General features: G+C 42.2%; 1 protein-coding gene across 1 annotated transcript; it reads left to right on the top strand.

Moving 5' to 3' along the window:
• The first annotated feature begins 7361 nt into the window (after positions 1 to 7361).
• Positions 7362 to 12976, top strand: kcnk15 (potassium channel, subfamily K, member 15). The gene is made up of 2 exons (XM_066673044.1): positions 7362 to 7644; positions 12048 to 12976. Exons 1-2 carry the CDS (start codon positions 7362 to 7364, stop codon positions 12974 to 12976), a joined length of 1212 nt encoding a protein of 403 aa, XP_066529141.1.
• The last annotated feature ends 3979 nt before the right edge of the window (positions 12977 to 16955 follow it).

Genomic DNA, 16955 nt, shown 5'->3' with positions numbered 1-16955 from the left:
CAGGTGCTGTATCTAAAACACAGGGAATGTGTTATTTCAGAGTCTGTCTGTCTCTCTGCTCTCTCTCTATCACTTTATCTCTCTCTCTCTCTTTCCCGTTTATCACTTAATCTGTTCACTCTTTTTTCTCTGTTTATCTCTCTCTCTCTCTCTCTCTCTCTCTCTCTCTCTCTCTCTCCGTGCTATTTGTACCTTGCTCTAATGTGTTCAGATTAAAGCTGGCTGTAATCAAGGCACAGCAACATCTGGAGGCGCTGGTTTTTAACCCTTTGCTGTGGTTAAAAACTCTTTAGGCCACTCTTGGGTGACATTTAATGGACACCAACAAAAGAACAAGGAAAAGGGCCAGGATTTTAAAGGGCCCGTATCAGCTCAGTATTTACATCTGTAACATCACCTCCATGAATATATTACTATTCATGGGTTGCAGTCACATTTTTGGCGTAGACGCCATACTGGTGAGTGGGTCTCTGGTTTCAGAGCACAGCGCTAATGTAAACAAACGAGATTGATGGATTTATCTCATACGCTGAGAGTCTCACAACAGTCAGAAGCACAGAAACCCACCGTCTCTTTATGTCTGAGGTAAAGGATCCCTCTGTGTTACCCCCTGTCAGCCACATTAGCATTTTCATCATAGGATTTAATGTAAAACTGTTAGCGTCAGACTCTAATGCGTCTCTCTGCTCTTCTGTCTGAATCTGAGTGAGTTATTCACACACAGATCACACACAACTGTCAGTCACACAGTGAGTTTAGTGGAAGGACGAACAGAGGAATCACCTTTAAATGCTTCAGGGTTCAGAAGGATTTAGTTCTGTATTTTTCCTTTAGTTTGGTGTGACCTGTTTTAGCTGCATTTACTATGAAGACAAGATATTTTTATACTGAAAATGTATGAAACAACACACACACACACACTCACAGTCCAAGTGTGAAAGTGTGGAATGCAAAGCTCTCTCTGTTCATTCACACTGCTGTAATTATGTATCATGACTCAGAAAAGACATCTGCAACTGCATCTTGTTCTCTCTCTCTCTCTCTCTCTCTCTCTCTCTCTCTCTCTCTCTCTCTCTCTCTCAGCCCTGTGTCTCAGTGTTTCTCATTATAGTCTTCCTGTGAATCCAGACTCTGGTTTATTTAAAATGTTTCTTGTTATAGTTATCCATTCACATCAGAAGTTATAAATGGAAACACAACACCTGGAGCATCTGCGGCTGCATCTGCTTCTCTGTGTGCTTTGTCTATCCAGAGAACAGGCTTCAGACCTGCTCCTGGGCCATTCAATTACCTCTCCCACGATAACAGCACAGCAAAGCAGACCCGTTATCCATCAACCCCCACTCTCTGTCCTGAGGAGAAATCTGATTTCCTCCGTCTCTGAAGAACAAAGAGAGAGAGAGAGAGAGAGAGAGAGAGAGAGAGAGAGAGAGAGAGATCAAAGTGCCATTAAATCTCAGAAACACTCCGTCAAATCACAATCCACCTGCCCACAGCCACACACACACACACACACACACACACACACACAGGCTGGCTCTCTGTTCTTTAAGATCCATAATCTCTCACTCTATTTTAAACTGATATAACGGAAACTCACTTCACACTGTCACATAACGTTGAACGGGTTTTTTTTTTATTGGTCACCTCATATAGCAATACCACCAGTAAGCACTAGATGACAACATACAGTTTTCTCCATATCTATTAATACATAATAATCTACAGTATCGGTGGACACCCATACCCAGGGGTACAGTATAAACGTCCACCTTATTTGTGTTGTTCATCTGACGCAGAGAGAGTAGAAATGTCAGAGCTGAGCTCCCAGATTGTGAACAATTTTCTAACACTCTGAATTTACTTAAAGTCTTTACATCAAAGGGTTACATGCAATTAAATCATGTACATCCAGCTAGAACATTTGAGAATGAGCACGTTACACAAATCTCTGGACGTAGATGATTTCATTTCATTAACCCTTTGACCTTAATAAAAGATAATTCAATTCATTCAGTTCAAAGAGTCATTTTTTTTCACAGCAGGCACACACTGCAGAAATATACCTAAAAAGAAAACTGTGGAGACAAGGTGAATGAGTTACTGGTTAAATTCAAGCACACCAATGAGGCCATCTACAGGCTGGAGGACCAGGAAAACAGGTCCAGACACAACAACATAAAAGTCATTAATCTGCCAGAAGACACAGAGAGAAATACCGACAAAAAATAAACTGAGCAGATCAAGAGAGAGAGAGGCCATCACAGTCCTGCAGAACGTGGACAGAGACAAAGGCAAAGGACTGTGAACATTCGCCTTCATAAGCACAGAACAGCAGCACAGTAATGAACAGTCACTCACACACTCACACCTGTGGACAGTTTCACACACTCACCCAGTCACTCACACACTCACACCTGTGGACAGTTTCACACACTCACCCTGTCACTCACACACTCACACCTGTGGACAGTTTCACACACTCACCCTGTCACTCACACCTGTGGACAGTTTCACACACTCACTCAGTCACTCACACACTCACACCTGTGGACAGTTTCACACACTCACCCAGTCACTCACACACTCACACCTGTGGACAGTTTCACACACTCACCCAGTCACTCACACACTCACACCTGTGGACAGTTTCACACACTCACCCTGTCACTCACACCTGTGGACAGTTTCACACACTCACTCAGTCACTCACACACTCACACCTGTGGACAGTTTCACACACTCACCCAGTCACTCACACACTCACACCTGTGGAAAGTTTCACACACTCACCCAGTCACTCAAACACTCATCCAGTCATTCACACATTCACACCTGTGGACAGTTTCACACAGTCACCCAGTCACTCACACACTCACACCTGTGGACAGTTTCACACACTCACTCAGTCACTCACACCCTCACACCTGTGGACAGTTTCACACACTCACCCAGTCACTCACACACTCACACCTGTGGACAGTTTCACACACTCACCCAGTCACTCACACACTCACACCTGTGGACAGTTTCACACACTCACCTAGTCACTCACACCTGTAGACAATTTCACACACTCACCCTGTCACTCACACACTCACCCAGTCGCTTACACACTCACACCTGTGGACAGTTTCACACACTCACCCTGTCACTCACACTTGTGGACAGTTTCACACACTCAGCCTGTCACTCACACACTCACCCAGTCAATCACACACTCAAACAGTCACTCACACACTCACACCTGTGGACAGTTTCACACACTCAAACAGTCACTCACACACTCACACCTGTGGACAGTTTCACACTCACCCAGTCGCTCACACCTGTGGACAATTTCACACACTCACCCAGTCACTCACACACTCACACCTGTGGACAGTTTCACACTCACACAGTCACTCACACCTGTGAACAGTTACACACACTCACCCAGTCGCTCACACCTGTGGACAATTTCACACACTCACCCAGTCACTCACACACTCACACCTGTGGACAGTTTCACACTCACACAGTCACTCACACCTGTGAACAGTTACACACACTCACCCAGTCACTCACACCTGTGGACAGTTTCACACACTCACCCAGTCACTCACTCTCTCTCTTTGTATTGGATAAAAACCACACACACACACACATTATCAGTCACTCATACTATAATTCTCTTTCATTTCATTAACCCTTTGACCTTAATAAAAGATAATTCAATTCATTCAGTTCAAAGAGTCATTTTTTTTCACAGCAGGCACACACTGCAGAAATATACCTAAAAAGAAAACTGTGGAGACAAGGTGAATGAGTTACTGGTTAAATTCAAGCACACCAATGAGGCCATCTACAGGCTGGAGGACCAGGAAAACAGGTCCAGACACAACAACATAAAAGTCATTAATCTGCCAGAAGACACAGAGAGAAATACCGACAAAAAATAAACTGAGCAGATCAAGAGAGAGAGAGGCCATCACAGTCCTGCAGAACGTGGACAGAGACAAAGGCAAAGGACTGTGAACATTCGCCTTCATAAGCACAGAACAGCAGCACAGTAATGAACAGAGCCCATTCCCACTAAATAAAGCATTTAAAAAAATAAAAATAAAATAAGTCATCAATATTTCTGATTAATATTGAAAATAATCTCATTATTTTGAGAAACTAAGTCAATATATTGAGTACTGAGATAGTATACTATCCCTCAGTATTCTGACAATTTATACATTAATGAAAAACGAATTGTTCATGTTTTTATTATTATTTTTTGGTGGCGCAAACAGGCTTCCGTAGAAGTGCATCTAAATTCCTCAGAAACCTCAAGTGAAAAACACAGCGCTTTTTTCTAGGGCTTTCCCTAGAACATTGCAGCACCATGGAGAGCAACAAGCATTAATATTCACTACCTGTTTCTGATTCCTGGGTTTTAGGTCATTTATGCACATATATAAGACGTTAATTCACTCACTCATTCATCTTCTGTAACTGCATCATCCTAATCAGGGACACAGTGTGTCCACAGTCTACCTGCAATCACTGGGCACCAGGCAGCAACACACTCTTTCACAGGGCATCTCACACTCACACCTGTGGACAGTTTCACACACTCACCCTGTCACACACACTCACACCTGTGGACAGTTTCACACACTCACTCAGTCACTCACACACTCACACCTGTGGACAGTTTCACACACTCACCCAGTCACTCACACACTCACACCTGTGGACAGTTTCACACACTCACCCTGTCACTCACACACTCACACCTGTGGACAGTTTCACACACTCACCCTGTCACTCACACCTGTGGACAGTTTCACACACTCACTCAGTCACTCACACACTCACACCTGTGGACAGTTTCACACACTCACCCAGTCACTCACACACTCACACCTGTGGACAGTTTCACACACTCACCCAGTCACTCAAACACTCATCCAGTCATTCACACATTCACACCTGTGGACAGTTTCACACAGTCACCCAGTCACTCACACACTCACACCTGTGGACAGTTTCACACACTCACCCAGTCACTCACACACTCACACCTGTGGACAGTTTCACACACTCACCCTGTCACTCACACACTCACACCTGTGGACAGTTTCACACACTCACCCTGTCACTCACACCTGTGGACAGTTTCACACACTCACTCAGTCACTCACACACTCACACCTGTGGACAGTTTCACACACTCACCCAGTCACTCACACACTCACACCTGTGGAAAGTTTCACACACTCACCCAGTCACTCAAACACTCATCCAGTCATTCACACATTCACACCTGTGGACAGTTTCACACAGTCACCCAGTCACTCACACACTCACACCTGTGGACAGTTTCACACACTCACTCAGTCACTCACACACTCACACCTGTGGACAGTTTCACACACTCACCCAGTCACTCACACACTCACACCTGTGGACAGTTTCACACACTCACCCAGTCACTCAAACACTCATCCAGTCACTCACAAACTCACTCCTGTGGACAGTTTCACACACTCACCTAGTCACTCACACCTGTAGACAATTTCACACACTCACCCTGTCACTCACACACTCACCCAGTCGCTTACACACTCACACCTGTGGACAGTTTCACACACTCACCCTGTCACTCACACTTGTGGACAGTTTCACACACTCAGCCTGTCACTCACACACTCACCCAGTCAATCACACACTCAAACAGTCACTCACACACTCACACCTGTGGACAGTTTCACACACTCACCCTGTCACTCACACCTGTGGACAGTTTCACACACTCACTCAGTCACTCACACACTCACACCTGTGGACAGTTTCACACACTCACCCAGTCACTCACACACTCACACCTGTGGAAAGTTTCACACACTCACCCAGTCACTCAAACACTCATCCAGTCATTCACACATTCACACCTGTGGACAGTTTCACACAGTCACCCAGTCACTCACACACTCACACCTGTGGACAGTTTCACACACTCACTCAGTCACTCACACACTCACACCTGTGGACAGTTTCACACACTCACCCAGTCACTCACACACTCACACCTGTGGACAGTTTCACACACTCACCCAGTCACTCAAACACTCATCCAGTCACTCACAAACTCACTCCTGTGGACAGTTTCACACACTCACCTAGTCACTCACACCTGTAGACAATTTCACACACTCACCCTGTCACTCACACACTCACCCAGTCGCTTACACACTCACACCTGTGGACAGTTTCACACACTCACCCTGTCACTCACACTTGTGGACAGTTTCACACACTCAGCCTGTCACTCACACACTCACCCAGTCAATCACACACTCAAACAGTCACTCACACACTCACACCTGTGGACAGTTTCACACACTCAAACAGTCACTCACACACTCACACCTGTGGACAGTTTCACACTCACCCAGTCGCTCACACCTGTGGACAATTTCACACACTCACCCAGTCACTCACACACTCACACCTGTGGACAGTTTCACACTCACACAGTCACTCACACACTCACACCTGTGAACAGTTACACACACTCACCCAGTCGCTCACACCTGTGGACAATTTCACACACTCACCCAGTCACTCACACACTCACACCTGTGGACAGTTTCACACTCACACAGTCACTCACACCTGTGAACAGTTACACACACTCACCCAGTCACTCACACCTGTGGACAGTTTCACACACTCACCCAGTCACTCACTCTCTCTCTTTGTATTGGATAAAAACCACACACACACACACATTATCAGTCACTCATACTATAATTCTCCTCTATATTATTTTTCATTACTTTATTTCTCTGCTATTTCTCCATCTTTCCCCATTCCTCAATCTCTTCTCCCACTGCCTTTTCTCTCTCTTCATCTTCTCTTTATACCTCACCTTTCTCTTTTCCCACCCTGCAGTTTTGTTATCTCTTCTCTCATTCTCTGTCCTCTCATGCTTTCCCTCTGCCCCACTCTTTTTTCCCCTCATACTCTTCCCCTTCCCTTCTTTTTTGCCCTTCTACTCTCCATTCTTTTTTCTTCCTTGCCTTTTTCTCTTTCCTCTCTCCTTCCTTCCTTTCTCCTCCTTTGTTTGTTTCTCTTTCTCTAACTCTCTCTCTCTCTCTCTTCTATATCCTATCCCTGTCCCTCCTCCTCACCTCTCTCTCTTTCTCTCTCTCTCTCTTCTATATCCTATCCCTGTCCCTCCTCCTCACCTCTCTCTCTTTCTCTCTCTCTGTCTCTCTCTCTCTCTCTCTCTCGCTCTCTCTCTCGCTCTCTCGCTCTCAGTAGTAGTAGATGTGGGATGTGAGGTGTGTGAGTGTGTGTGGGAGATGTGTGTGTGAGTGTGTGAGATGCAGAAGCAGACTGTGCGGACGCTGTCTCTGATCCTGTGTATGCTCTGTTACCTGCTGGTGGGTGCAGCCGTCTTCGACGCGCTGGAGAGTGAGACAGAGAACAGCAGGAAACGAGCGCTCGAGCACAAACGAAGTGAGATGAAGCGCCTCTATGGCTTCAGTGAGGAGGATTACCGCGAGATAGAGCGTCTGGTTCTCCGGGCTGAGCCGCACCGAGCTGGACGCCAGTGGAAACTTGCCGGATCCTTCTACTTCGCCATCACCGTCATCACCACCATCGGCAAGTTTCAGCTCTTTAAATGACGCACACTCTTCACCTGATGCACACATACCTTCAAATTCATTATCCACCTTAACAGACTTAACATATCCATTATCCACATTAACAGACTTAATATATCCATTATCCACCTTAACAGACTTAACATATCCATTATCCACCTTAACAGACTTAACATATATTTTATCCACCCTAACAGACTTAACATATGCATATCCACCTTAACAGACTTATCATATGTATTATCCACCTTAACAGACTTAACATATTTATTATCCACCCTAACAGACTTAACATAGGCATATCCACCTTAACAGACTTAACATATGCATATCCACCTTAACAGACTTAACATATGTATTATCCACCTTAACAGACTTAACATATTTATTATCCACCCTAACAGACTTAACATAGGCATATCCACCTTAACAGACTTAACATAGGCATATCCACCTTAACTGACTTAACATATATTTTATCCACCCTAACAGACTTAACATATGCATATCCACCTTAACAGACTTAACATATGTATTATCCACCTTAACAGACTTAACATATTTATTATCCACCCTAACAGACTTAACATAGGCATATCCACCTTAACAGACTTAACATATGCATATCCACCTTAACAGACTTAACATATGTATTATCCACCTTAACAGACTTAACATATTTATTATCCACCCTAACAGACTTAACATAGGCATATCCACCTTAACAGACTTAACATATGCATATCCACCTTAACAGACTTAACATATGTATTATCCACCTTAACAGACTTAACATATGTATTATCCACCCTAACAGACTTAACATAGGCATATCCACCTTAACAGACTTAACATAGGCATATCCACCTTAACTGACTTAACATATGCATATCCACCTTAACAGACTTAACATATGTATTATCCACCTTAACAGACTTAACATATGTATTATCCACCCTAACAGACTTAACATAGGCATATCCACCTTAACAGATGTAACATACGCATTATCCACCTTAACAGACTTAACATATGTATTATCCACCTTAACAGACTTAACATATACATTATCCACATTAACAGACTTAACATGTGCATTATCCACGTTAACAGACTTACCATATGTATTATCCACCCTAACAGACTTAACATATGCATATCCACCTTAACAGACTTAACATATACATTATCCACCTTAAAAGACTTAACATATGTATTATCCAGCTTAACAGACTTAATATACGCATTATCCACATTAACATACTTAACATATGTATTATCCAGATTAACAGATTTAACATATGCATTATCCCACCCTAACAGACTTAACATATCCATTATCCACCTTAACAGACTTAACCTGTGTATATCCACCTTAACAGACTCAACATATCCATTATCCACCTTAACAGACTTAACATATCCATTATCCACCTTAACAGACTTAACATATCCATTATCCACCCTAACAGACTTAAAATAGGCATATCCACCTTAACAGACTTAACATATCCATTATCCACCTTAACAGACTTAACATGTGCATATCCACATTAAGACCTAACATGTGCACATCCACGTTAACAAAATTAACATATGCATTATCCACCTTAACAAACTTAACATATCCATTATCCACCTTAACAGACTTAACATATACATTATCCGCATTAACAGACTTAACATATGCATATCTACCTTAACAGACTTAACATATGCATATCCACCTTAACAGACTTAATATATCGATTATCCACCTTAACAGACTTAACATATCCATTATCCACCCTAACAGACTTAACATAGGCATATCCACCTTAACAGACTTAACATATCTATTATCCACCTTAACAGACTTAACATGTGCATATCCACCTTAACAGACTTAACATGTGTATATCCACCTTAACAGACTTAAGATGTGCACATCCACGTTAACAAACTTAACATATGCATTATCCACCTTAACAGACTTAACATGTGCGTATCCACCTTAACAAACTTAACATATCCATTATCCACCTTAACAGACTTAACATATCCATTATCCACATTAACAGACTTAACATATGCATATCTACCTTAACAGACTCAACATATGCATATCCACCTTAACAAACTTAACATATCCAGTATCCACCTTAACAGACTTAACATATGCATATACACCTTAACAGATTTAACATATCCATTATCCACCTTAACAGACATAACATATGCATACCCACATTAACAGACTTAACATATCCATTATCCACCTTAACAGACTTAACATATGCACAATCCACCTTAACAGACTTAACATATCCATTATCCACCTTAACAGACTTAACATATGCATATCCACCTTAACAGATTTAACATGTCTCATTATCCCCCTTAATGGGCTTGATATATCTCATTTTCCACCGTAACAGATTCACCGTCATCTGCAAATTTCAGCTCATTAAATGATGTACACTCGTTACACTTTGCATGATGCACACATACCTTCTTTATCCACCTTAACAGACTCACCACTATCTTCCAGTTTCAACCTTTTAGTGACTTACACATTTCACCTGACAAACACATACATTCTTATCCATTATCCACCTTAACAGACTTAACATATCTATTATCCACCTTAACAGAATCACCACCATCTGCCAGTTTTAGCGTTTAAAATGACACAGGCTCTTCACTTGATGCACACATACCTTCATATACATTATCCACCTTAACAATCTTAACATGCCTCATTATCCACCTTAAAAGGATCACCATCATTGGCAAGTTTTAGCTCTTTAAATGACGCATACTCTTTTCTCTTTAGCTTGTGCATACCTTCTTCATTACCCACCTTAACAGACTCACCACTATTGGCAAGTAGCAGATGCTTAAATGATGCACACTCTTTACCTGATAAACACATAACTTCCTATTAATTTCTCATGATCCACCTTAACAGAATCATCTCCACAGGTAAGCGTCAGCCCTGTGCTTTCTTCACCCGATGAAAACATACTTTCATAGTTATCATATCAAGTTTAAACCACTCTTACAGAACTGTTCTGAAATCAAGAGGGAGGTCGAGGGTATAGGGAATGGCTTCCCACACTCCTACCCTCCCCCGAAAGTTACACAGGACAGTCTCTGCAGTGCTGATCCCAGAGTAGCAGCAACAGAGGCTCTGTTCTCCCTGTTACAGTTCATAGTAACATCACAAAGATATGAAGTAGTCATTTTAAGGAAAAAAAATCTAGTGTTGCTTTTCAGGGGATGTACATGATTTTTAAACAATTTCTTCTTTTTTTTTTTTAAATTCGGAGGAGGTTTCCTTACCATTTACTGCTCTCCAGTCTGTTTGCCTGCTGTGTTTACGAAGCCCAGTGTCAGTAAATGGGGACACAACTAAACAGCTCAAGTTACAAATGACTTTCTGTGGTTATTCAAACAGTGAATAAAAACTTACAGACAAGTTACAACCATGAACAAACAGTCGCATACCATTCTACCTTAAAAGACGGAGAGCATCTGAACAAATACAGATGAGAGAGGGTGCAGTTGCCCAGAGTTGTAGATGTTGCCTTTAAGTGTTTTTACAGAAGCATTCATAATAGGTTCTCCATTCTAGAAACTTTTTTTTAGTTGGAAAATGAACCATTGGTGATTGGTGAGTCGAAAGTCACAGGGCATCCTTTTATTTCAGAAAAGTAAGGGAAAATGACATATCTGAATACCCCACCGTGTAACAAGTGAGGGGCCTAACTTTTAAGCTATGACCAGAACATGGTGCCAATTTGGAATGCCTTAATTGTGGATCAAGGGCAGGTTTTTCCAATGGGAAGGTGATCACGTAGCATGTCAAAGAACACCTGAATCACCTCAGAAATCAACAGATGTGCAATATCTCTTATGGTTCAAAAGAAATCAACAAAAAAAAGTTTTTTTTGTTTGTTACAGGCTCAGCCAGACCCTAAATGCTCAGCGCCATCGTTAGTCACAATGGATGGGAACACACTTTCCCGTAGCATTATCAGGTAGTGCTGAGCATTTTGGGTCTGGTCGAGCCTGTAACAAACAACAAATGTTTTGAAATTTCTCTTTTGAGCCACAAGACATATTGCAAATCTGATTGCGGCAGTCCATTTTTGAGACAATTCTGGTCTTCTCTGATATGCTACATGACCACTTTCCCATTGGAAAAACTTGATCTTCATCCAAGATGTCAAACTTGATCTTCATCCATATTCCAGGCACAGTCTAAAAGATAGGCCCCTCGCCCAACACTTGCTGGAGTTTTCAGATATTTTCCCTTTCGTTTCTGAAATAAAAGAGTGTCCTGCAACTTTTGACTCACCCTGTATACTAAAGAAACCAGAAACACTGTGAATTGATCGCGATTTTCCCTCTGTGCAGGTTATGGACATGCTGCTCCAGGAACTGATGCTGGGAAGGTCTTCTGCATGTTTTATGCCCTCCTGGGAATCCCTCTCACTCTGGTGATGTTCCAGAGTCTGGGAGAAAGGATGAACACTTTTGTTCGGTTCCTTCTTCATCGCACCAAGCAGTGCCTGGGCTTTAGGCGTACAGAAGTGTCCATGGAGAACATGGTTCTGGTCGGCTTCCTGTCTTGCCTCGGGACACTGTGTATCGGAGCGGCTGCCTTTTCCCACTACGAAGGTTGGACATTCTTCCATGCCTACTATTACTGCTTCATCACCTTGACCACCATTGGATTTGGAGACTTTGTGGCCTTGCAGAAGAATGAGGATCTTCAGCAGAAGACGCCCTATGTGGTCTTCAGCTTCATGTACATCCTGGTTGGGTTGACAGTGATCGGGGCCTTCCTTAATCTGGTGGTGCTGCGATTCCTGACTATGAACACTGAAGACGAGAGAAGGGACGCCCAAGAAAGGGCCTCGATTAAGAGGCGTCAGAACCTTAGGTTCCTTGCAGATGTGACAGATCAGCATAGTCATAGTCATATCTTTCTGCCAATCGAGGAAGGCACCAGCTGCACCAACCTCATCCCATCGCCAGTGGATGAAAGATACTCCCGCCCGACCCTTCCTCGCATCCCCTCTAGTTCGTCCCCTGAGCAATCCTGCTTGAGTTCACTATGCTCTTGCCTGTGCTACCGCCTTGGCTTCAGCAACAGCTTCATCCCCTCCCGAACCCAGCGTCCCAGCTGCCACATCAGATCCGTCTACTACAACTCCATTTCCTACAGGATCCACCAAGGATCTCTCACCAGGGACAACACTGGACTCTCCTCCCCAGGAAGCAACTTGTCTCCTGGGCACAGCTTCAGAGAATTCCCCCGCTTGCGGAGGAAGTCAGTGTAACTTGCCGAGACTTCATTCCAAGACGTTGTAAATATTTGCACAGGTCAGAAAATGGATGCCATAGATATAATATGCCTCTATTTTTTTAGCACACAGAAACAAAACAAAGACAATGATATGTAATACATGTTTCCTAAATGTGTGACTCTTGAACGTCTTTCCAAGACATTCCTAGTTTGCCTGGACATTTCTGAGCAGTTTGTACAGTACCATGCAGACGGAGATTCTTATGTTTATATTTGATGTTCTAGCAAACATCAAGCCTTTAACTAAAAGCCTTTGGGAATACTTATACATATTTCATTTTTACTCATGTAGACAAACATTATACATGTGCAAAGTACACTAAATGGGCAAACACTTGTGGTCACCTATGAAGGGCTTTAATTGAGTGTTTACTCTTATTTTGCTGCATGTTGTGCTTTATAATAGATGCTGGAACATTGCTGTGTTTATTTGTTTGCATTCAGTGACGTCAGCTACTAGTGTTGTATGAATAGCTCTGCATCTTAGAAAAACACCACTCCAACTCTTCCCCAAGGCATTGGAGAGTACACTTCCACTGCTCAGCAGCACAGTGCTCTAGCTCTAGCACACACTTGTCACACTCTGGGACTTTAAGACTTTAAGAAAAAAAATAACCACAAAACAATTCCATCGTGATCTGGAAACCATCGTGATCTATTTTGGAAGCCTATTTTTGCCACTGGAAAAAATAAATAAAAAGTCACATAAATAAATGAATATCACATAAAGCTTATTAAAATTGGGAATTAGTACATCATGATAATGACCACGATTTATTATCTTATAATTTAGTCTTACTATGACTCAGTATTAGGCAGCACAGTGGAGCATCAGGTAGTGTCTCTGTCACAGCTCCAGTGTCCTGGATGTTGTGGGTTCGAGTCCCGCTCCGGGTGACTGTCTGTGAGGAGTGTGGTGTGTTCTCCCTGTGTCTGCGTGGGTTTCCTCCGGATGACTCTCTGTGAGGAGTGTGGTGTGTTCTCCCTGTGTCCGCGTGGGTTTCCTCCGGGTGACTGTCTGTGAGGAGTGTGGTGTGTTCTCCTTGTGTCTGCGTGGGTTTCCTCCGGGTGACTGTCTGTGAGGAGTGTGGTGTGTTCTCCTTGTGTCTGCGTGGGTTTCCTCCGGGTGACTGTCTGTGAGGAGTGTGGTGTGTTCTCCCTGTGTCTGCGTGGGTTTCCTCTGGGTGCTCCGGTTTCCTCCCACTCTCCAAAAACACACAGGTGGATTGGCGAAGGTGGATTGTCCGTAGGTGTGAGTGTGTGAAGGCGGTTTTCCATCCACTGTGTTTTTTGTGAATTATAAAAATGCGCATGAAAAAAACAGGAGAAGGGCCAAAATAAAAAATAAAAAAACACCCAAATATCGCAAAAAGGGTTTTACGCTCGGACGAGGTGGAAAAGTTAGAATATCGCTAAAGCGCAAAAAACTGCACAGAGAGGTGACAGAAAAAGGTTTTCAGAATAAATGATCAAGTTTCAGCTGGTTTAAACACACTGTGCATGCAGCACAGCGCCCTCCAGAGCCCCGGAGTGATCCCATGACCATTGGCTTTTAATGGACTCTCCCCGACTCTCTTTCCTCTTCTCCGCACTTTACCATGCTGTTCCACTCGAGCTTCTTAGTTTAGAGCATGTGTGAAATAGTGTAGACATCCAACACTTTACTTTTCTCTCAAAACATTAAGTACAAGCTCTATGTCACAGAAATGACACAGATGCTCAGCAGAAAAATATTAAATCAAGCTAAACGAGCCGCTCAGATCTCTCCCACTCCCTTGTGTAGGATGGAAACCCACCTTATGTGAATGTGCGAGTGTGTGTCGCCCTGTGAAGGACTGGCGCCCCCTGCAGGGTGTGTTCCTGCCTCGCGCCCAGTGATTCCGGTTAGGCGCCGGACACACTGCCGCCCTGAACTGGATAATAAATGAATGAATGACTCAGTATCATGAATATGACTCACTTTGACATACGTATCTTATAATAATATGAATCTATGATATAGTATCGTATAAATATGACTAAATGTGAAGTATTATTTCATAATATGACTTACTATTAATCCTTATAATTCTGAATTTCTATGATTTAGTGATATAATTAAGACTAACAATGACTCATTGTGACTAACTATCTATGATCTACTATGCCTTACTTTCTCATAATTATGACTAACTATGCCTTAGTGTCTCCTAAATATGACATACTGTTAATTTAGGATTATGATTTACTATGACTCCATATCTATGAATTATTACTTGGTATAACTTAGTATATCATATAGAGCTATATATGACATAGTATCTCATAATTATGACGTACTCTTACTATAACAGTGTTTCATGGCTTACTAACCCTTAGCATCTCATACCCTTAAAAATGAAAGTGTTTTATTCCGTAGTGAGAGACCCTTATTTGGCAAAGGCCTGACACAATGCCAGGGGACAGCCGTCTGAGCCAAATCAGCTTCTCCTTTTCCAATTCATTCCTGAGAGAAACAGTGCTGTGTGTCTTTCTGTGTTTCTTTCTCTGAAAGCGTTAATTACTGAAGGCAAAAGGATCACCCTCCTACGCTTTTTATATTTAGAAACCCCAGCTTGGCTTGGTGCGGAAGAAGTGATTGATTTTTTTTTTTGTTGTTGTTTTGAAGAGATGTCTGTACAGTATCTGAGAGAGCACCACATGGACCTGTTTATTCCAGTATTTTTGCATGTTTTTTAGCCCCCTGTAACGGCATGTAGATGCTAATGCATGGCCATATGGATGTGTAATGAAAAACCTTTAAACACAAACCAAGACAATCCTCTCCCAGCCTCTGGGTGAAGATGATGCGATGATCCCATTGCACAGCAAAACAAAACAACAAAAAGTCTTAGTACGTGAATTATTCTTAAAGCCACTGTCCACTCCTTTTCATAGCTGTCTTCTGACCATTAAGGCTCTGTGAGGTGAATGTGCTCTAATGCGATACAAAGAGAATGACACGGGATTTTTTCATTAAAATATTATTAAATTACTTATTTTCTATGCTGTTCTTTATTTTTAAGATTGTATTGAGTGAGACAAGAAAAAAACCCGACCAAATGAAATGTAGATTCACCACGCTTCAGTGTGAGTAGGTTGTTGTAGCGTGTGGAGTGTTTTGGCTTCATTCAGGACTTTTATGTTGAAGTGGCAGAATATGGGTGGAGTTACCACTGTGGAGCATCAATATGGGTGGATTGGAGCATTGTCTTAATTGATGGCAAAAATAAATAAATAAATAAAAAATAATAATAATAAAAAAAAAACAATGTATTCCATGGCATTTAGATTAACATACATTTTATGAACTTAAAAATAGTGGACAGTCCCAGACAGTGAGCATATATCGGTCCACTGGCGTTAAAAAGTCACACCACTGACTGTAGACCACTGCTGGTCCACCATCGGACCCCTCAGATCACTGTCCTGTACCGGATATAACTCATGTTTAATCTCCTCAGACATATTTTACATTCATAGGGACTTTTATTCTGGAAAACACACTAATACAAATATTACCAACAACTCTGAGAGATATAATAATGAGTAAAAGCCTGATATAAAATGATTAAATGATGAAAATGTTGACACTGTGCTGATTAAAATTATTTACTCATCTTATTTATAAAGAATAACAAAAGAACCAAAGGAAAACAATTCTGTTTAATCACCAGAGGTCCACGAGTTGACCTCCAACTTTGCCCTCAGAGGGTCAACAGTGGTCCACCGTCTCCTTGCTCTCAGGCGTGGCTTTAAATATTGTCATCAAGAATATTATATTTTTGTAGATAGTTTCCCTTAGTTTAGTGAAAATGGCTTATTCCAATGATCGAGAATAAATTTGCCTTTTTTTAAATTTCTCAAAGCGCAGTTTAATTTTATCGGACAATGGGATAAGTCAGTTTTACTGGATGAAATGACTGAAAGCTTGT

Source organism: Hoplias malabaricus, chromosome 5 (genome assembly GCF_029633855.1).
Source record: "Hoplias malabaricus isolate fHopMal1 chromosome 5, fHopMal1.hap1, whole genome shotgun sequence".
Classification (NCBI taxonomy): Eukaryota; Metazoa; Chordata; class Actinopteri; order Characiformes; family Erythrinidae; genus Hoplias; species Hoplias malabaricus.
Note: the sequence above shows the minus strand (reverse complement) of the source record. Positions and strands in the feature narration are given on the sequence as shown.